Source organism: Saccopteryx leptura, chromosome 5, assembly GCF_036850995.1.
Source record: "Saccopteryx leptura isolate mSacLep1 chromosome 5, mSacLep1_pri_phased_curated, whole genome shotgun sequence".
NCBI lineage: Eukaryota > Metazoa > Chordata > Mammalia > Chiroptera > Emballonuridae > Saccopteryx > Saccopteryx leptura.
In genome coordinates, this window is record NC_089507.1 from 193,392,081 (window position 1) to 193,413,693 (window position 21,613).

At 46.8% G+C, this 21,613-nt stretch overlaps 2 protein-coding genes across 3 annotated transcripts in view; both read left to right on the forward strand.

Annotated features, from left to right (window-relative positions):
- Positions 1–5,483, forward strand: part of SLC23A2 (solute carrier family 23 member 2) — a 120,469-nt gene extending 114,986 nt beyond the window's left edge. For both annotated transcript variants that reach the window (XM_066387269.1, XM_066387270.1), the window contains one exon: positions 764–5,483. In XM_066387269.1, coding sequence (XP_066243366.1) covers positions 764–996 — 233 coding nt within the window. In that variant the 3' untranslated portion in view covers positions 997–5,483. The remainder of the gene's footprint in view (positions 1–763) is intronic.
- Positions 5,484–17,072: 11,589 nt separating this feature from the next.
- The window catches only part of RASSF2 (Ras association domain family member 2), a 47,516-nt gene continuing 42,975 nt past the window's right edge, over positions 17,073–21,613 (forward strand). Inside the window, exon 1 of the mRNA XM_066387274.1 lies at positions 17,073–17,094. The gene's annotated coding sequence lies outside the window, so the exon portion shown is untranslated. The remainder of the gene's footprint in view (positions 17,095–21,613) is intronic.

Genomic DNA, 21,613 nt, shown 5'->3' on the forward strand with positions numbered 1-21,613 from the left:
GTGGTCCCCAACCCTCGGGCCGCGGACCAGTACCGGTCCGTGGGCCATTTGGTACCGGTCCACAGAGAAAGAATAAATAACTTACATTATCTTTGTTTTATTTATATTTAAGTCTGAACAATGTTTTATTTTTTAAAAATGACCAGATTCCCTCTGTTACATCCGTCTAAGACTCACTCTTGACGCTTGTCTCGGTCACATGATACATTTATCCGTCCCACCCTAAAGGCCGGTCCGTGAAAATATTTTCTGATATTAAACTGGTCTGTGGCCCAAAAAAGGTTGGGGACCACTGAGATATGGTATAACATGTACTTTGGGCCCCATTTTGCAAGATCAGATTGCATTCAGAGAGAGCGTTTTTGGTGGTTGTTATTTGCACAGCGTTTGAGAAAAGATTTGGGGGAGGGGATGGTAGACGGAAGATGGGACAGCCAGTCGAGAGACTAATATAATGATCCCAGAAAGCAGTGACATGGCCTGGGCCAGACCTCGACAGTAACAGCTGAGAAGATGTGTCCCATGCAGGGACAGGGAGGAGACCAGGGCATTGGGAGGTCGTTTGCACGTGGAGCAAGAGGAACAAGGGCGGGTTAGCAAGTCTTAGATTTCTGTTTCAGGCACCTGGATAGCTGAGTGCCATCAAATGTGCCTGCTGTCACGCCAGTAGGCTCGATCTATGAGACAGCATGTTGGACTCTCAAGTCCTGGTAGAGCTGTTAAACTAAACATCCCACTGTTTGGCTTTGCTGTGTGTTCATAGGTTCTCCGGAAGAAAGGGGAATCCGGAAGTGGAAGAAGGGCGTGGGCAAAGGGAGCAAGTCACTGGATGGCATGGAATCCTACGATTTGCCATTTGGCATGAACATTATTAAAAAATACAGATGCTTCAGCTACTTACCCATCAGCCCGACCTTCGTGGGCTACACGTGGAAAGGCCTCCGGAAGAGCGCGAACAGCCGGAGTTCAGACGAGGACTCGCAGGCCACGGTATAGCCGTAGCTTGCCCTGTGGCCTGGCCGCAGTGAGGCATGAATCTGTAGTTCCTTGCTGAGTAACAAGCAGTAACATATATATTTGTATATCTGCATTTACATTCTGCACCCCAGAGCTAAGACAGATTGCAAATAGCTTTTTTTTTTTTGTTGTGGGTGGTGATTGTGTCTAATATGATGTCTCGCCTGTCTCCTTATTTAAGCCCTGACCCCTTGCCCTTGAGAGCGTCCACTGCTGGCTGTGGTCCCTGAACTTGAAGTTCTGTCCTCCCGTGGGAGTAGATGGTAGAGATCCACAGGAGTCCCTGTTTTCGGTCCCCCTCCCGTCACCCCGTGCTAGCTTTCTTACAAGCCGCCTGCAGGGTCTGGAGGCTTTCTGCCCTGGAAGCCCCTGGACCTGCTTGGGTTTTGCTTGTTTGTTTGTTCTGTTCTGTTTTTGTTTTTGTTTTTTTTATTTGACCTCAGCCTGAACCGCAGAGACCTCTTGTGGTCAAGGGACACCAGTATCCTCGCATTGTCACAACTGGTCAAATGTGAGTCTGTGTTCCCTGGTACTCCTGTCGGAGGAGGCTGTTGACCTGGTTGAAACTGTGTCATGGTTACCCTGTGCCCGGTCTGTGCACAGGCAAGGTCTGTACACAGAGTGTCAGAACGGAACGTTGACTGGGAGGGGTCGGAGGGGAAGGGAAGTCCCTTGAAGTCAGTGTCTGATTCTCAACTGCTCTATCTCAGTGCCACCCTGGCCCAGGCTGGGCCAGCACATGTCACACTGGCCTCTTTTTCACGAGTGGCCGAGACACTCTTCTCTGGCACGTCTCACTCCTGGTGGTGCGACAGGTAGAGAGTGCCGCATAAGGCACCAACCAGATGTTGATGGCCGTCTTAGCTCTGCTGTCATGTGGGTGTCAGCTATTGTCACATGTGTCTATAAATACAAGATTTTATTCCTATTTAATGTTATTGACTATAGCAGATTTTTGAAATCAGTGTTTTCCCATGTGACCCTCATACCTGCATCCTTATTACCTGTGCCCCGCCCACTCCCTCACATTAAAGAAAGACCCAGCATTTGTAAAGCTGCGGATACCATCAGGGAAGCTTGTTGTCATGGCTTTTGAAGGCCAGTAACCATTATTGTGGTTGTGTTTTGTATTGCTTGATACCATGAAAGTGTAAATACTGTAATGCCTAATCTATTTATCAAAGCTGACTACTGGACCAGAGCCCAGAAACCGTGGGTGACGTTACACGTGAATTTGTTTTGTGCAGGAAGGAAGCCGGGAAGGGTATTGAACTGCTGCCGCGTCGAATGGTCCGGCATGCTGGTAAACCTGTCGCCGCAGTGTTGGTGCAGTTAAGGCTTGAGGAGACTGGGGGTTGCCAGGTTGCATGTCCAGTGGGTTTCGGTTTTGCAGAGGGGCAGGGTAGGTTCCCCCGGCCCATTGCTGCTGTTCTTGTTGAAGTTATTGCAGAAGGTGGTGGGGAGAGAGGCAGCCAGGAGGTCCCCTCTATTAAATAACACTAAAATCTTTCTGGAGGGAAAAAAGACTTCTGTTGAATTTGATTTGAAATTTTCCAGTCAAAGGAAAGGTCTGAGACCTAAAACAGCGAGCCCGCTCCCTGGGGTCGTGCTTCCTAAGTGTTCGCTGGCCTGGTTGCACCTTGGACGGCAGTGGGCGCCGCTGTCTCCACCAGTGGACGCGGGTCTGGCTTTCCCAGCCTCATGTCCACAGGATGCACTTCCTGCCCCAGAGGCTGCCCCTGCCTCGCCAAATGGGGTGGCTTTGGCATTACGATGTCCCCATAGCCTCCTTGACTCCTGGAAAGGTGGGGACTTCTGGGCTTGTTCTGGCGAGAACACTACAGAGCCGCTTCATTGTTTTGTCAGGACCTTACTGCAGACTAAGTGAAGAATTTAGATCGTAAACTACATTTTAATTTTGTATGTTACTTTTCTTTTGAAGTGTATGTGATGGCTGGTTTCTCTGGAAGCACACTGGTTACCAGTCTCCATCCCTTTCGCTTGGTGAGCCCGCGAGGCGGACAGCCCTCCGACACGACGCTGCTCTTAGCTCCTTCTGTCTGTGCTCTTGCTCAGCGTCTACAATTTCTCAGCTTTGAAAAAATGGGGAAAACTGTCACACATCCGAAAGATTTGCAGTATTCTAGCTCCGTAGGCAAGCAGAAGGACCCGATAGATACCCAAAATAAAAGCATCTGAAATGTGAGCCATTCAGAAACAAGTTCTCTTCAACTCTACATGACAAGGCATCTTCCGCCCAGTGGGTAACTTAGAGTCTCTGTCCAAGGGAGGCGGTGTGTGCTGGAGACACGAGGTGGGGAGGAAAGAGGGCAGCTTGATTAGAGGCCCCATTGAGTCTGGTCCTTTCTGCATGGCCTGTGAAACTCACCTTTGCTTGAGTGATTGGAGCTTCGGGATAATGAGTAAATCTTGCACGAGCAGCGCACGCCAACCATTTTAGGAAGTGGTCCTTCTGCTAGCAAATATGTGACAGGATGAGTCTAATTTGAAGAACACGTGTTCATCTGCTCCTTGAGTTTAAGCCCCCCAACTGCAGGGGAGGTTTGGGGGGACACGGTGGCCATGTCTGTTGTCCCTGTGAACTTCCCGTTTACACTGTTGGCCTGCGCCACTGGGGCCACTCACCCACCATGCTTTGTTTGGCCAATAGAGTGTCTTAAAATATTTTCTATGTAGATATCCTTGGGCAGGTCATTCAGTCTTCATTTCCACAGTGACCACCTACCCACCATCTTCACATTTACGTGAGCCATCCTGACGGGGAAGGTGAATAGAAAGTATTTGTAAGGACGGTACATGCTACCATATCCAGGTGGGGGGAGGATAACAGAGACCCCACCACTACTGGTTATGATAAAATATCTAACACGGTTTAGAACAATGGGAGCAGCTCCAGTCTTTGTAAGCAGTTTTCATTCTCATTCTCATTAGGGAATTAAACTTACATAGATTCGTTGGTACTGAAACTTTCTTAAGTGGGTGTTAGATGTTAACTTTTAGTGAGTTTCTTGTGATTGATCAAAGCAAGAGAAGTGGCTTAACCAGGTCAGCTAGAACGAAGCCTCATGGGTCCTGACGGTTTCCCGTTTTCATGGTAACAAATTCACGCAGGATTTGCTTTATACTATAGAATACTGACTTTCATGATGACAACTTGGTTTATGCATGAATATTGCAGTATTTCCATCTAGTAAAAGAACATTTCTACCCAGGATAATAGTCACAGTTTTCCAGGGAGGGAATGATATAATTTTCATGACAATGTCATGTGATGATAGACTTTCTCCATTGATGAATCTCTAGTATGTGTGTATACTTTATTTACCCATGCGTATATTTTATGACCGTGAGCTAAGTTGTTATTACTTTAATTCATGTCCCTGCTGAAATATTGGTACTAGCAGCTTAGACTTGAAGTTGGCAACTATATAATCTTCCTTCATGTTGATGCCACAAGAGTGGCCAGGCCGGATAGAAGGTGACTAAGGAGCTGTGGCGGAAACCGCATTCTGGAACCTGTCTGGCGTGAGGAGAGGCAGCATCCTGCAGGCCACTGTGCTTGGGGCGTGCACCCGGCTGCAGACAGCAGGCCCGGCGTGGCCGTCACCGGAGGCCCGGAGTGCACACCTGGACACTGTGGTTACGTGAGCGTGCCCGAGCATCACAGGGCCCCGTTCTCCAGGGAGTTGCCGTTGGCTTTGGAGAGGAGCCTGGATTTTCCTGTGCTGCATGTGTTGAGCTCTGTCCCCTTAGAACTTGGACGCGGAGAACAGGACGTCTCCCCCCCTCAACCCCACCCGCAGTCACGACAGAGCAGTGCAAGAAGACTGCCCATTTCTTTTCGCCGGCCTTCAGTTTCCACCCACGAACCCAGAAAGCACATTAGCGCTGGGGGTCCCTTTTCAGCAGCCTCACACATTCCTGTCCTACGTCCTTCTTGACCGTGTCTCGTCCTCACCCTACATAAGTAACTCCCAGCGTCCTTAGAATTGCTGTGTGTGTTTCCTGGCATTTAGGACACCCTTACCAGCGTGGCCATCTTACTGACAGTTCAGATTAATATCCTTCTTTGTTCATTTGTAACAACCTTTGTTTGACACATTAATACATTTCTGGCTGTTCTTAAAACAGTGGGGATGCCTATATTTTCCTTGAGTTTTTGTGACTGACTTTGGCTATGTACCTTCTGGGGATTTTGTTTGTTTTTTTATTTTGCATACCAAGGGTATTTGGGGTGGGGTTGTTTTTTGAGATGTGTAATTCTTTTACGGAGTTTTTAAAAAGAATTTTCATATTGTTTTTTCTAACATGGCTTCATTAAACGTTTAAGTATTTTAAAAATATGTAATATTTGGACCAGATGTTGTGAATAATAGTAGAGATAAAGCTATTTTATTCTGTATTTTTAAAATTGTTCCGTACAAATAAAAGCTCTCCTGGACGCAGTTCTGCTTATGTGCCTCCTTCTTTGGCTGGTCTGTAAGTAACTTGTTAATTAAAAGTCATCACCTAGCAGAGGGAAATTGACTAATAAAAAACTCAGCCCAGGCCCTGGCCGGTTGGCTCAGTAGTAGAGCGTCGGCCTAGTGTGTGTAAGTCCCGGGTTACTTACACGGGATTCCCAGCCAGGGCACACAGGAGAAGCGCCCATCTGCTTCTCCACCACCCCCCCTTCCTCTCTGTCTCTCTCTTTCCCTCCCACAGCCAAGGCTCCATTGGAGCAAAGATGGCCCGGGTGCTGGGGATGGCTCCGTGGTCTCTGCCTCAGGCACTAGAATGGCTCTGGTCCCAACAGAGCGACGCCCCGGATGGGCAGAGCATCGTCCCCTGGTGGGCATGCTGGGTGGATCCCAGTCGGGCGCATGCGGGAGTCTGTCTGACTGCCTCCCCGTTTCCAGCTTCAGAAAAATACAAAAAAAAACCCTCAGCCCATCAAGTTCACAAATGTTACCATTGTTGGGTACTGGAGAACTGGGGGGGGCCCCTTGGGAAGATGCCTAAGTGGATACTGAGACAGGGATGCTCTGATGCTGGACTTTGGAGTGAAATTATGAGTCTCTTATGAAGGCAGCAACATCTGGAGATTGGGGATTTCTTAGGAACAGAAAGGCTGTCCACAGTAGAATCGAAGTTTCAGAGTAACGTCAGTCGCTGAGTGTTTGGACAGGCTAAGAGCCAAGCCTAAGAACAGCCAGTGCCGACACAGGCGTGGCTCCCGGTGGGCTGTGAAGATGAGCGTAGAGGTGCTTCCAGTGTACTTCTTAATTCAGAGAAAACTTAGGCCTCCTGCGTTCCCATCTCCATCCCTGATTCGTTCCTGGCAGTGTGAGCTATTAGTAACCGCAGCTACTCCCATATTCTCAGTGTCCTGATCTATGAGCCATCGCTAGATAACCAATCACAAGATGAAATGTTTGCCTGACCTGTGGTGGCGTAGTGGTTAAAGCATTGACCTGGAATGCTGAGGTCACCAGTTCAAAACCCTGGGCTTGCCTGGTCAAGGCATATATGGGAGTTGATGCTTCCTGCTCCTCCCCCCCCCTTTCTCTCTCTCACTCTCTCTTTCCTCTCTAAAATGAATAAATAAATAAATAAAATTTAAAAAAAAAAAACAAGATGAAATGTTTGCATTATGTTTATGCTCATGAAAATCTTTGTGTATTTTTTTTTAATGAAAAGAGGACCCATGTTCCATCCCTAGCTGGGCCGACAGCGCATCAGCAGTACTTTCGACACCCTTTCCCCCATCTCGTGGGCGTCTCTCCTGTTGCATCCCCATCGCTCACCAGGACAGAACCACTGCCTGGGTTTGGGGTTTATCCTTTCCTGGGTTTTCTTCACAGTTTTTCTATAAGTACATATCCCGAAACAATGTACTGTTTAGTTTTAGTTTGGCATATTTCTGAACATTATGGAAAATGCATAATACAGTATATATATCTCATCACATTTTGCTCACTGTTGTGAGATTCATGTTGCTTCATACTAAGAGTGTGTAGTTCACCTTCACTGCTGGGTATAGTAAAATTTAAGATTAACAAAGACACTCCTGGCTGGGTGGCTCAGTGGATAGAGCATCATCCTGGTGCACCAAAGTTGTGGGTTTGACCCCTGGTCAGGGCACATACGAGAAGCAATCGAATGAGTACACAACTAAATGGAACAAACTAAGTGAAACAACAACTTGATGCTTCTCTCTCCCTCTCTTCCTCTCAAATCAATGGAAAAAAATTTTAATAATAAAAGAAAAAATTAAAAAAGATAAAGATCATTCTGAAAGCTTCCAGAGAGAGCAGAAGCAAAGATTGAAGAGCTGGGACCATTGGACGTCAGATTTCTTTTTTTTTTTTTCTTTTTTTTTTTTTACAGAGAGTGAGAGTCAGAGAGAGGGATAGATAGGGACAGACAGACAGGAACGAAGAGAGATGAGAAGCATAAATCATCAGTTTTTCGTTGTGACACCTTAGTTGTTCATTGATTGTTTTCTTATATGTGCCCTGACTGTGGACCTTCAGCAGACTGAGTAACCCCTTGCTCAAGCCAGCGATCTTGGGTCCAAGCTGGCGAGCTTTGCTCAAACCAGATGATCCCACGCTCAAGCTGGTGACCACGGTGTCTCGAACCTGGGTCCTCCACATCCCAGTCCAATCCTCTATCGACTGCGCCACCGCCTGGTCAGGTGGATGTCAGATTTCTTAGTGGCAGGCCTCTTTGTGCAGTTAGGACCAAAGAAAGCGAACTTGGACTTATGTCCAGCCACTCATAGGTGCCTATTTACATCCTTTGGATGAAGTACTTAAATAGGAGAAGTGCCTAGGAAGTATCGTAGGAGGTAACTGAGGGGTAGGCGAGCAAGATGCTTCTCAGTAAGGCTGGTGTCCTGGTCCATTCTGCCTGCTGTCACAGAAAGCCATAGGCTTTGGAAGAACACATAGCTCACAGTTCTGGAGGCCGGAAGTCAAGGCACCAGCAGACTCCGTGTCACTGAGCACCTGCTTCCCAGTTCGTAGACGGCCATTTTCTCGAGGTGTCTTTACATGGTGGAAGGGTCAAGGATCCATCTTTTTGGAGTCTTTTATGAGGACTAAACCCATTGATCAGGGCTCTGACCTCATGACAAAAATCACCTCCCAAAATCTCCACCTCCAGATTCCATCACATTAGGGATTAGGTTTCAACATACGAATTATGGGGGAGACCGTCTAGCATTTGGTCATAAAAAAGGGAGGACCAAGGGAAAGGAAAAAAATCTATTATGATCTCAAAGTACAGTTCAAGGTCCTATCACCTTGGTGATGGGGAAAGAGAGGGGACTTAAAGAGATGAGAGAAACCAGCCCAAGTGTACCAATAACTAGAACTGGACCTACTTGCCAGTTAAAAGATGGATTGTTGGACCCGAGGGCAGGACAAAACCCTGATGTGTGCTGTTTACAACACTGGCGTTCCAAAGTGTGGCTGTGGTTGGATGTGTTCAGAAGTTGGTGGTGGTGTAGAAACTTTATAAAAGTTTACAAAAATTTTCTAAGCAATTTGATAGTTAATTTACATGTGTTGAGTCTAATACTAAAATATCTGGTTTGTGCTTTAGTTTTAGTGAAATAAACTTCCAGACTTTTATTAATGTATTATTTTACAATATATTTTACAAAAGCCTTAGAGCCTATAATGGATCAGGAAAAGCAAAGCGCTACTGCTCCTTCACCACAGATGTGTTTAGAAGCCCTGCTTTACGTAAGGCTGGGTAAATTGAAAGTGAAATGATGGGGGGAGGGATCACAGAGAGTAAATGCTATCATGTTATCCTCACACAAAATATATCCGAAGACAAAAAAGCACTCTTAAGGATCAAGAGGTTCATGATATGATAGGTTCAGTTTACAAAGCAGAGTCCATTTTTAAACCCATGCACCCCATCAAACAGCTTCAGAATTCATGCAGTGCAAATGGTAGAGCTGTTGGAAGAAGTTGATGATTTCACCTGCCAGGAGATTCCTACACTTCCCTTTCGATGGCAGGCAGGCAAAGACTGAGCAAGGTGTAGAAGTGACCGAAGGATGTGTTTAGAATTCTGCATCCAACACTTAGAGGATGCACATTCTTCACAAGCACTTGGAATGTTTCTTTTTATTTTTTTTTAATTTTTATTGATTGATTTTAGAGGAAGGAAGAGAAAGAGAGACAAACATGTTCCTATATGTGCCCCGACCAGGGATTGAACCCACATTCTTTGCAGAATGGGATGATGCTCTAACCAGCTGAGCTATTCAGCCAAGGTGCAATGTTTCTAAGGTGTTCTTGTTTTAGGCCTTAGAGCAAACCTCAAAAATTTTCAAAAATAGGTATCAAATGGAACACGTTCCCTGACTATATACAAATTGGAACTTGGCAATAAAACATTTTTAAAATCTCTGCATATTTAGATGTATAAAATGTGGCTAAATCACTCATTGGTTAAAAAGAAACCAATAATGGAAATGTTCTTTAGTGAAGGTTCTTGCTTGTTCTCCGTCAGTTCTGGCCACACCTCCTGGAATTCTGGTTTTCCATTCACACTGCATCTCCTCGGTCTCTCTGCTAAGTTTCATATAGTTTCACTCATACTATCTTTTCCCGCTCCCTCTATGATCTGGGACAATTTCCTGAGCAATAATCAATTGCTAGGTTTTGTAGAATACCCATCCTCTCACTCATGTCTTCTAGTGCAATTTTTAAAGAATTTATTTTGGCCCCAGCCGGTTGGCTCAGTGGTAGAGCATCGGCCTGGCGTGTGGAAGTCCCCGGTTTGATTCCTGGCCAGGACACACAGGAGAAACGCCCATCTGCTTCTCCACCCTTCCCCCTCTCCTTCCTCTCTGTCTCTCTCTTCCCCTCCCGCAGCCAAGGCTCCATTAGAGCAAAGTTAGCCCAGGTGCTGAGGATGGCTCCATGGCCTCCACCTCAAGTGCTAGAATGGCTCCAGTTGCAGTGGAGCAATGCCCCAGATGGGCAGAGCATCGCCCCCTAGTGGGCATGCCAGGTAGATCCTGGTCAGGCACATGCTGGAGTCTGTCTGACTGCCTCCCCCCTGCCCACTTCTCACTTCAGAAAAATACAAAAAAAAAAGAATTTATTTTGATCATTTTCTTTTCTTTTTTTTTTTTTTTTAATTTTTTTTTTTTTTTTGTATTTTTCTGAAGCTGGAAACGGGGAGAGACAGTCAGACAGACTCCCGCATGCGCCCGACCGGGATCCACCCAGCATGCCCACCAGGGGCAATGCTCTGCCCACCAGGGGGCGATGCTCTGCCGCGACCAGAGCCACTCTAGCACCTGGGGCAGAGGCCAAGGAGCCATCCCCAGCGCCCGGGCCATCTTTGCTCCAATGGAGCCCTGGCTGCGGGAGGGGAAGAGAGAGACAGAGAGGAAGGAGGGGGGGGTTGAGAAGCAAATGGGCGCTTCTCCTATGTGCCCTGGCCGGGAATCGAACCCGGGTCTCCCACACGCCAGGCTGATGCTCTACCACTGAGCCAACCGGCCAGGGCCTTGATCATTTTCAAACACACAAAAGTAGAATAATGTACTAACCTCCCATGTGCCCATTACCAACCTAACAGATATCGACTCCTGGCCAATCTTGTTTCTTCTCTCAACTCTTTCTCCCCCATTGTTTTTGATCAAATCTTGTTCCATATAGAAATATTTCATACCCTGGCTGTTTGGCTCAGTGTATAGAGCATCATCCCAATATGCGGATGTCCCGAGTCTAATCCCCAGTCAGGGCACACAGGAGAAGCAACCATCTGCTTCTCTCCCCATCCCTCTCCCCCTTTCCCTCTCTCACAGCCAGTGGCTCGATTGGTTCAAGTGTTGGCCCCGGGCGCTGAGGATAGATTGGTTGATTTGAGCATCAGTCCCAGACAGGGATTGCCGGTTGGATCCCCTTTGGGACACATGCAAGAGTATGTTTCACTATCTCCCCTCCTCTCACTTAAAAATAAATTTATTATAAATATTTAGTGGTATTTGTATTAAAAATACCACTAAAATATAGATTTAAAAAAACCCAATTATTGTATCTTCAAATTTTGACAATATTTATTTAAAAGGATCAAATATCTAGTCAGTCTCCAAATTTCCAGTTGTCTCATAAATGTTTGAAATAGTATCCACATAACGTCCACACTTTGCCACTGTTATCGATTGCCCAGTCTGTCTTTCTCTTTCTCTCCCCCTTGCAGTGTGTTGAGCAGATTTATTTGCCCTGCAGCTTCCTGCAGGAGATGCTCTTCCTCTGCCTGTGTCTGGAAAGGGGAAGCACTACTTTCTAAGTGGCCACGCGACCTTCCACCAGGCAGCACGTGGTCTCTCCTTTCGTGGTGCTCACAGCCCTGGAGGAGGTTCCGTTCCCAGATTCAGCAGTTTATTCCAGGACATTGCGTCTTTAAGTTTGGCTTTGTAATTGTGTTTCAAATCATCTCCCACAGTGAGATCTTTTCAAAGATGCAACACCTCTCAAGCCCCACTGTAAATATATCTTGGGGACTTTTATGTTTAAAAGTTTTCTCCCATTTCATACGTTTGTTTCATTGGGGAGTATTATTTCCAATTCTTCAGAATACAGTAAGCCCTTCTTTTGGACTATTAAATCTTTTCACATATTTGGTGCTTTTTTTTTTCTGACTGCTTTGTACTAAAGAAAGAGGTCTGTGTTTTTTCAGTAATAAGATTTACTGTGAATTTGGTTGAGTACTTTCCTCCCCAAGGCTCATGAGCTGAGAGTAAAGTCCTTTAGTTCTGGTGAGTTGGCTTCTCCTTAGACTTTCTTCAGCTCATTTCTATCTACATCCATTTAGCAGACTTGTTCTTTTTGCTTTTTAAATTTAGTTATTAATTGGAGAGAGAGAGAAAAGGAGAGAGGAAGAGAGACAGAAACATCATTCTGTTCCTGTATGCGCCCTGACTGGGAACCGAACCCGTAACCTTTGGATATCGGGATGGTGCTCCAGCTGAGCTGTTCAGCTAGGGCATACCAGACTTGTTTATTCGGCAATAACTCATCAGAGATATTCTTGTAACATTTCAATTGTATTACAAATACCTTCATAATTATGTGAATAGGTGCTTAGAAAAAGAAATGAAAATATACTTCAAAACCTCTGATTATTTATTATCTTTGGGGAGTGTGGTTTACAGGGTACATTTATTCCTTTTTTCTATTTTTTTTTTCTGTATTTTCTATCTAAATACAAATTACTTCTATAAATGTTTTTCAAAGAAGATGAAAATTGTATTATAACTATTCGGTAATATTGCAGTTTAAGAAATAGGAAAGTCCATGGCTCTGGCCGGTTGGCTCAGCGGTAGAGCGTCAGCCTGGCGTGTGGGGGACCCGGGTTCGATTCCCGGCCAGGGCACATAGGAGAAGCGTCCATTTGCTTCTCCACCCCCACCCCCTCCTTCCTCTCTGTCTCTCTCTTCCCCTCCCACAGCCAAGGCTCCATTGGAGCAAAGATGGCCCGGGCGCTGGGGATGGCTCCTTGGCCTCTGCCCCAGGCGCTAGAGTGGCTCTGGTCGCGGCACAGCGACGCTCTGGAGGGGCAGAGCATCGCCCCCTGGTGGGCAGAGCATCGCCCCCTGGTGGGCGTGCCGGGTGGATCCCGGTCGGGCGCATGTGGGAGTCTGTCTGACTGTCTCTCCCCGTTTCCAGCTTCAGAAAAAATACAAAAAAAAAAAAAAAAAAAGAAATAGAAAAGTCCCTATTCTTCTGATACTAATATAAAGCGTTGTACTTCCTCATATTATATTTGACATTAAAATAACTTATACTAATATAAAGCATTGTACTTCCTCAAATTATACTTGACATTAAAATAACATATACTAATATAAAGCATTGTACTTCCTCAAATTATACTTGACATTAAAATAGTAGTTGTCACCATATAGATCTCAGTAAAAATAAGGAAGTGCTAAAACTACCACATATGTATTTGTCACCTTTTTTCTTGTATAGAAAGTTTCTGCCTAATCAATAATGTAACTTGGTGGGTGAAATTTTCCAGAACATTCCATCTGGGGCTGGGGTGTGTGGGAACATGGGGGGAGAACAACTCTCATTTGGGAGGATTTAGGCATCTGTCCCATAGCTGTGCTCAGATGTCTGCAGTGACCATCCCCGCACCCCCCCCACACACACACACACGCCACAGCAGCCTCTTGTCACGTGTGTGGGCAGGGGACAGACAGGACGGCTTCTTTTCTTAGAACCCCAGTCTTCCAACCAATAACTGACTGATACACATCTGTAGCCCGAGTGATTATGATTTTGATCACAATGACCTTAACTTCCACAATAACCTCTTCGCTGGTTTACATGTTTGAATCATGCCCCTTGCTAATCCATTCTTTCTAAACAGTAGCCACTGCGATATTTTTTTAAATTTTTTTTATTTTTAACTTTATTTAGTTTTTTTTTAGAAAGAGAGACAGAGAGAGAGAGAGAGAGAAGGGGGAGGAGCAGAAAGCATCAACTCCCATATGTGCCTTAACCAGGCAAGCCCAGGGTTTTGAACCAGCGACCTCAGCATTCCCAGGTCGATACTTTATCCACTGTGCCACCACAGGCCAGGCTGCAATATTTTTTTAATGCATAAATCAGATCGCATCTATTCCCAGTTTAAAAGCCTTCAATTGCAAAGGAGGTCCGGGGTGACGTCGGACGTCCACTCATCCTTGGTGCAGAGACTGGTCCTGGGCCTTGCAGTTTGTTTTCCTCTGTTCCTAGACCCACACTCTCTGCTGCAACCACGCTCTGCCAGATAGATACTCTGTCGGCAAGAAGCCCCAAGCTTGCTCCTCCTCTGTGTATTTATCAGAGCTCGAGGTTCCGGAGCAGCGCTGTGTATCTTGTGCCTTGCATCTGTCCCAACGGAATAACACAGAATCCTGAAATAAACGGAGTCCCAATGATCAATACAAGTTCAACAGAGTAAATGTAGATTACAGCAATCTGAAGAAAGAAGGTCCTGGCTTCTAAATGAAATGTTCCACTGTAAAGCTGCTTATTGTGAAGGTCTTCTCAAAGCCATCTGCATAGCTTTTCACCTAACCGGGAAATATTCCTCTGCAAACGCATGAAATCATGCGGTGTATTCTGTTGGGGTTTACACTGGTTAATAAAAATATGAAAAACATTTAAAAGCCTTGAATGGCATCCCAGTGCAATTTTTAAAAGATCAAGCAAAGCACTTTATTTTTATTATTTATTTATTTATCTGTATTTTTCTGAAGCTGGAAACGGGAGAGACAGTCAGACAGACTCCCGCATGCGCCTGACCGGGATTCACCCAGCACGCCCACCAGGAGCGACGCTCTGCCCACCAGGGGGCGATGCTCTGCCCCTCCGTGGCGTCGCTCTGTTGCGACCAGAGCCACTCTAGCACCTGGGGCAGAGGCCAAGGAGCCATCCCCAGCACCCGGGCCATCTTTGCTCCAATGGAGCCTTGCTGCGGGAGGGGAAGAGAGAGACAGAGAGGAAGGAGAGGGGGAGGGGTGGAGAAGCAGATGGGCGCTTCTCCTGTGTGCCCTGGCCGGGAATCGAACCTGGGACCCCTGCACGCCAGTCTGACGCTCTACCACTGAGCCAACCGGCCAGGGCCAAGCAAAGCACTTTAAATGATACAGTCATTAAAGGGTTTAAGTGTGCAGATTGCAAACTAATAAATGACAGATGCACTTATCAAGTAAAGAAGGAATGCAATAAAAATTGAGAACAAAGAAATCTTATGCCATCACTTCTACAAATACAATTAAAAAAACAACAGCCAGCATTCAGAAACCATGCCAAGTGTATTTGAGAGCATTTGGTGTATTAAACAAAACCCGCATGAGAGAAAGCTCTCAATTTATGCTACACGCAGGTCACTGTGTGGGACTCTGTGGGAGCTCGTACAGTGTCAACCAAGCTAAGCTGCAGCTACATTTCCCGGAATGCCCTTCACTGGACAGGTCCAGGTCAGGGTTGGCCACAAGAGAAACCTCTGCAAGATTTGGAAAGGGACACCAAGCAGCAGCAGCAGGTGTTACTTTGGAAGATGGGTGCAGGGTCCGGGTGCCACTGCAGCAGCTCCCGACCTGGTCCCTGATCTGCCCGATGGCCTCATAAGTGGCATCGAGCCAGTCAGGCCGCCAGCTCCTGCTCCTCGTGCTGGGTCCCCTGCACGTGAAGCTCTGAGGTTAGCGCGCCAGCCTTTTGAAGATGACCCACAAACTCTGAAAGACAGATGCAGGTTGTGGTTTGTGGGTTTCTACGTGTCTTCGTGGGTTCCCATTCACCCTTGCTGTCCCCCACTTTGCTTCTAGCTTATTTTTTCAGCCTGCACTGGCTAACCCAGGTTTACCTCTGAACAAAGAGGCAACAGCATTTTGTAGATCTCCTCATTGTTTCCCCTGCTTTGTGCGACTTTTTTCTTATCTACCACAGTCTTCTTCCAGGTAGGACCACACCAGCGTCTCCCACAAGGGTGTAAGGTCCAATCACTATAATAAATCCGTTACAAGGGCATCCCGCTGCTATTTGAATGCAACCCGACAGCCTGCAGTGCAAGGCGTGGCCTGACGGCCCCTGCCTCATCTCGTGCCCATCTTCCCATGCCCTCCTCCCTGCCTGGCTGAGCGCTGTATGCACCAGAACAGGCGCCAGTTGGCTGGATGTTGGAAGTTACGTTCTCTGTCCAGTCACTTAGCTACTTCAAGATGTCCTCACAGTCTGGGGAGGAAGAGGTTAAGGTTTTTGGAAGGCCTGGGCAGCCCCGGCCTGTTCTCAATCAGGGGCACAGCAGGAAGGCGTGCTGGGTCTGGGAGGTCTCCATAGCAAAGCGATTAGGTAGAGTGTGGGAAAGAACACGCTGAACTTTCATCTCTGTGTACGGGGAGGGTGGGATGGGCCAGGCCAGGAGGAGGGGAGGTCAAGGTCTCAAAGTGGTGACACCGGTGACAGTCCTGAACGTCGGCTTTGCGACTGCAGAGATCTGGTCAGCTCTGGGCAGAGGGTCAGTGTCTGGGGAAGCAGGAGGGGACCGAGGGCCTGGTTCCGCTGGCTTGGCTATCCTGCCCTCCCCTCCTTGGCTCCTTCCAGAAGTTTCTTGGCCCAGGAATCATGTCTGTCTTCCAAGAAGCTTCCCCCATCTGGCTCCTCTCGGCCGCGCTGCAGCTCCATGAGAGAGACTGTGTTGGCTCTCGCTCTGGCCTGCAGTTTGGACAACCTCCACACACGTAAGGAGGGGCAGGACAGCTGTGTGCCTGAGACACCGCAGGAACCAGGGACCTCTACTGGTCTTGAGTTTTGTATTTTGGCTGCAAAAGTGGAACATAAAATACCTCTCACCTCCCACCTTCTGTTTCAGCTACACTGGACCACACACTGTTCTCTGACTTGGCCGGGCTTTTCATGGCTTTGAACTTGCTGTTTTGAGCTCTGCCTGGAATGTCCCTCTCCATTTACAGAACTTCTGCTCAGTCTTCAAGACTCAACCCAGGTGTCGCTTCCTTCCCGAGGGCTCTCCTTATATACCTTGTCCTGAGTGCTAAGAACACTCTGGCTTGGTTCGTGTTTATTAAATGCACGTTGAACGAATCAGTGAGTGACAGAGAGACTTCTATGTCATAATGAAAGAGGAAATGGGAGTATGGGGTAGGAAGGGAAACAGGGGAGAGAAGGCAGGACACAGGCCAACTTCTGCTGACCTCCAGCTTTGCCCAGAGTGGGTGGGCATTGCCTGTCACCCCAAAGATTCCAAGGTGATGCTGCCACTGCTTCCGGTGCCCAGCCGCGCAGAGACTGCGAGGAAGCATCGCCCTCTCTCCTCACCCCAGGATAGATGCCGACCTCTAGTTCCCCATTTGGATCCGAGTTTTAATGGAAGCTAGCAGTCTGGGTGAGGAGCAAAAAGCGTCATCCCTTACCTGGACCCGGCTATTGAGGAGGCAGAAGACACAAGGGCTGAGAGAGGGACTTGAGATGGACTTCCTGGGTTCATATCCCAGCTCTGGCACCTGCTGGCTGTGATCTTGGGCAAGTTAGCCACTCTGTGCCGCTTTGTTTCCTTATCTGTAAAGTTAAGATAAAAACAGTAGCTCTTCCTAGGGTTGTACGAAAACCGAGTTCATGCCTGTAACCTGGCGAATAATCGGATAGGATTCATTTTCTGATTTCCTTCTTTCATCCCAATGCGTTGAGTACTCACACTGTGGCAGACATAGAAAAACTTGAACTAATACATGAGGCACCGTCCTGGCCTTTGGGCTGGTTGATCTAAGTAAGTGCTCCGGGAGATGTCTTTTGCAATGGCGCTGGAGAGCGCTGAGGAAGTGGTGGGGTGGGTGGGGAGAGGCTGTGCAGGGAGGGCTCCCCAGTAGAGAGGACTCTTGAGCCAAGGTTGGAAAGCTGGGCAGGCATCGAGAGCAGCTGTAGAATATGGAAAAGGCTTTGGGTAGAGTTCTAGCTGGACCAGGGAAGTTAGGTGAGGCACCATATGCCACGTTTGTGTGGATGTTCCTTAGATCAGTGGTCCCCAAACCCCGGGCCACAGACCGGTACCGGTCCATGGGCCATTTGGTACCGGTCCACAGAGAAAGAATAAATAACTTACATTATTTCTGTTTTATTTATATATAAGTCTGAACGATGTTTTATTTTTAAAAAAATACCAGATTCCCTCTGTTACATTTGTCTAAGACTCACTCTTGACGCTTGTCTCGGTCACGTGATACATTTATCCGTCCCACCCTAAAGGCCGGTCCGTGAAAATATTTTCTGACATTAAACCGGTCCATGGCCCACAAATGGTTGGAGACCACTGCCTTAGATTGCACATGTAAATTGGGAAGCTGAAAGGTAGAGGGCACACCCGAAGGGAAGCAAATTTCTCCCATGCCATCCCTGCACTGCCATGGGAAACACGGTCCAGCAGAGGGGGGTGGGTACGGGCATCTCAGGAGAAGGGAAATGCCTGGGCATACACGAACGTATGCAAACACACGGCACATTTAGAGAAACCGCCATCCGGGATGTCTCAAGAACGTCTGGGGGCTAGGGTCCCACACCTGGCCATGAGCCTGGGCTGCCAGTGTTGTAAGGACCAACAAGTAGGAGAAGATCAGACCATGCGACCACTTGGTAGAGACCCCACACACTTTTCCCCTCTGTCCACCCCTCCCCTTTCTGAGACACTGACCCAACTCGCATCCAGGCCCCATCCTGCTGTTGGCCACCCAAAGAATGAGTGAGTTGGTGGTGGCTGCGGGATCTCTAGACTTTGGGATCAAAGCTGCCCTCTGGGCAGAGTTGAAGCAGATATGAAGAGAGAAGGCAATACAAGAAGCAGGGAAGAAGAGAGGGAGGGAGTATGAGAGAAAGAGAGAGAGAATTGTAGGTTATACTCTAGCCCAGTGGTAGTCAACCTGGTCTCTACTGCCCACTAGGGGGCGTTCTAGCTTTCATGGTGGGCGGTAGCGGAGCAACCAAAGTATAAATAAAAAGATAGATTTAACTATAGTAAGTTGTTTTATAAAGATTTATTCTGCCAAACAGCGAAAATCCGACATAAAGTACTTGGTAAGTAATTATTATTATATGCTTTAACTTGCTGTAACTCTGCTTTCTAAATTTTATAAAGTAAAATTACATCCCTACTTTATAAATCGCCATTACTGTGGAACTGTTGGGCGGTTAGAAAATTTTACTACTAACAGAGATACAAAAGTGGGCGGTAGGTATAAAAAGGTTGACTGCCCCTGCTCTAGCCCATCTTGGACCTGGCTTGCTCCTTTCCCATGAGCTGTGCAAAAAACTCGGTTCTTTAAAATCAAGTTCTCTACTTAGGTTGGCTGAAATGGCTTCTGTTTCTTGTCATCAAATGGTATAATGAGTTGATTTTTCTAAGTTTCCATTTCTGAGCCACCAAATGATGTTGTTTGAGGAGAGATTGCCTGATACTGTTTTTGGCTCTGTGATTCTTATTTTTCTTATCTTTCCCCATGCCTAGCATGACATCTTGCATACCACTGCTGCCTAGTAAATGATGATCAATATAATTTTGAATGTGTACTCAATTGGTGTTATGAGAGGGTAACATTTTCACACCAAGTAATTATTATTTCAGTACAACCAGAAATGGAAGGGAAGCTTTGATGGAATATAACCTCGAGGTTAAGGAAACTTGAATGAATTGCTAGAAAAAATTAAATGAAATCTCCCATTTAATTTGAAGCAGTTTGGTTACAAAATTCTGTTTATATGCACTTTGTTTAGATGGATAACTGCCCAGGAAGTTTAGCCTTAAGGCTCCCTACCAAATACTTTCTGTGAAGAGAGATATTGACTGGAAATGTACAGTCAAAGCCATGCACTTTGGATCCTTTGCTCTCCCTTTTTTCTCCTTTTATCAGCCGCTGTCTAAGCTTTAACCGGAGAAGAAAAAGTCTAGTAAAATAGGTCTCTTGTTTGGGGCCTGAGGGTCATGTCACTGAGCCTACTTCAGTGCCAATTATACTGGGATCCACCCGACTGGGATCCACTTGGCAAACCCCCTATGGGGCAATGCTCTGCCCATCTGAGTGTTGCTCCATTGCTGGGCAACTGAGCTGATTTAGTGCGTGGGACCAGGCCATGGAGCCTCTTTAGCTCCCAGTGCCAACTTGCCCCAATACAATCATAGCTGCGGGAGGCGAAGAGAGACATAGAGAGAAAGAAAGGAAAGGAGGAAGGTGTAGAAGCAGATGGTCACTTCTCCTGTGTCCCCTGACTGGGAATTGAACCCAGGAGGACATCTACATGCCAGGCTAATGCTCTACCACTGAACCAACTGGTCAGGGCCTATTTTTTTTTATTTAAATCATTTCTATTTTTCAATTACAGTTGACATACAATGTTATGTTAGTTTCAGGTATACACCCCAGTAATTAAACATTATATAACTTAGTGATCATCTCAATGAATCTCCTACCCATCTGACACCATACATAGTTTATTAGAGTATTACTGACTGTATTTCCTGTGCTGTGCTTTACATTCCCATGACTATTCTGTGACAACTAATTTGTACTTCTTAATCCCTTCATCCTTGTCACCCAGACCCCCGCCTTCCATCTGGCCACCATTAAAATGTTCTCTGTGTCTATGAGTCTGTTTCTGTTCTGCTCGTTCATGTGCTTTGTTTTTTAGATGCAATTATTGATAGATATGTATTTATTATCATTTTATTATTCATATATATTTTTTTTATTTTTTCTTCCTTCTTCGTCTTAAAGAAGACCCGTTAACATTTCATGTAATGCTGGTTGGTGGTGATGAACTCCTCTGGCTTCTTCTTTTCTGAGAGGCTCTTTATGTGCCCTTCAATTCCAAATGATAGCTTTTCTGGGTAATCTTGGTTGTAGGTTCTTGCTTTGCGTTACTTTGAATACTGTATTTCTGGCCAATTCCTTCCAGCCTGCCAAGTTTCTGTTGAGAAATCAGCTGACAGATCTCATTTAAGCTTCCTTATTTCTCTATAACTCACTAGATCTTCCTTTTAGATTCTCATCTCCTATATAGCAGAAGGGGGAAAAAAAAAGGAGTTTGATTCAATAATATAAACAGACCTTCTGGTGTGCTTAGTTAAAACTCACTTAAGGGTTCTTCCTTCCTTCCTTCCCCAGCTTGCTTTAACATAACTCTTCGGGGGAGAGTCTGTCTTTGTTCTCTTGTGTTGGCATGCAAAGATGGTGCCTCTGGGTCCCCACGGGCCCCCGACAGAGGGCCTGCTCTGGATCATCCTGTGAAAGCAGATGCTGAGGGGTGATGGCCCCCTTCTTCTTGATGTTCTGCCTGGTGTTTACTGCTCCTACCTGCAGCTTGTGTACCTCACAGGCTGGGTGCTCCACGCTCCTTCAGAGCTAGTAGTGCTCTTTGACCTTAACTCAGGTTTCACCAGCGTTCCCTCTGAGTCCCTCTGAGTCACCACGTCCTCCTGCCAGCCCTTCACCTGGCCACCAGGGTCAACATGCCTTCCCCATGCTGGACCTCAGAGCCAATGATCTGCATGCTCTGAGTCACATCCCTCAGCCCACTCCTCATCCCAGCGTGGCCATGGTGGGCAGCTCCACGCACAACGACTAGCCCCACCTCAAGTGTCAATGACAGTGGCTCCTGCTTTCCTTCCTCAGATGTTGCTTTGAGGCCAAAGATGCCCACACAGCCAAGGAGAAGGAGAAGCAAGCATTCCCGAGAGTAATTTCAGCAGGTGAGGGTGACAGTCAGCGGATAAATGCCCTAGTCCCGACCTTCAGAGAGGACAGTTCTGAGGCTCATTGTACACAGTTCCTCAGAGGGTCTCCAGAGGGATGGGGCCCCCGCTGCACATCCTTTATTAGCTTTTTTTCCTCGCCTGTCTCAGTCTCTAGCTTTCTGGGATCAATTCAACCCGCAGCCGTGTCCTTGTTTCAAGTTCTGCTTTTGAGGGAACCGAAACCAAGACGGGCCCTATGGAAGGCCTGCTTCAAGTCTGGTTTCCTCCCGAGGTCCCTGGTCCTAGGCAGCAGCTGGGAACTTCCGCA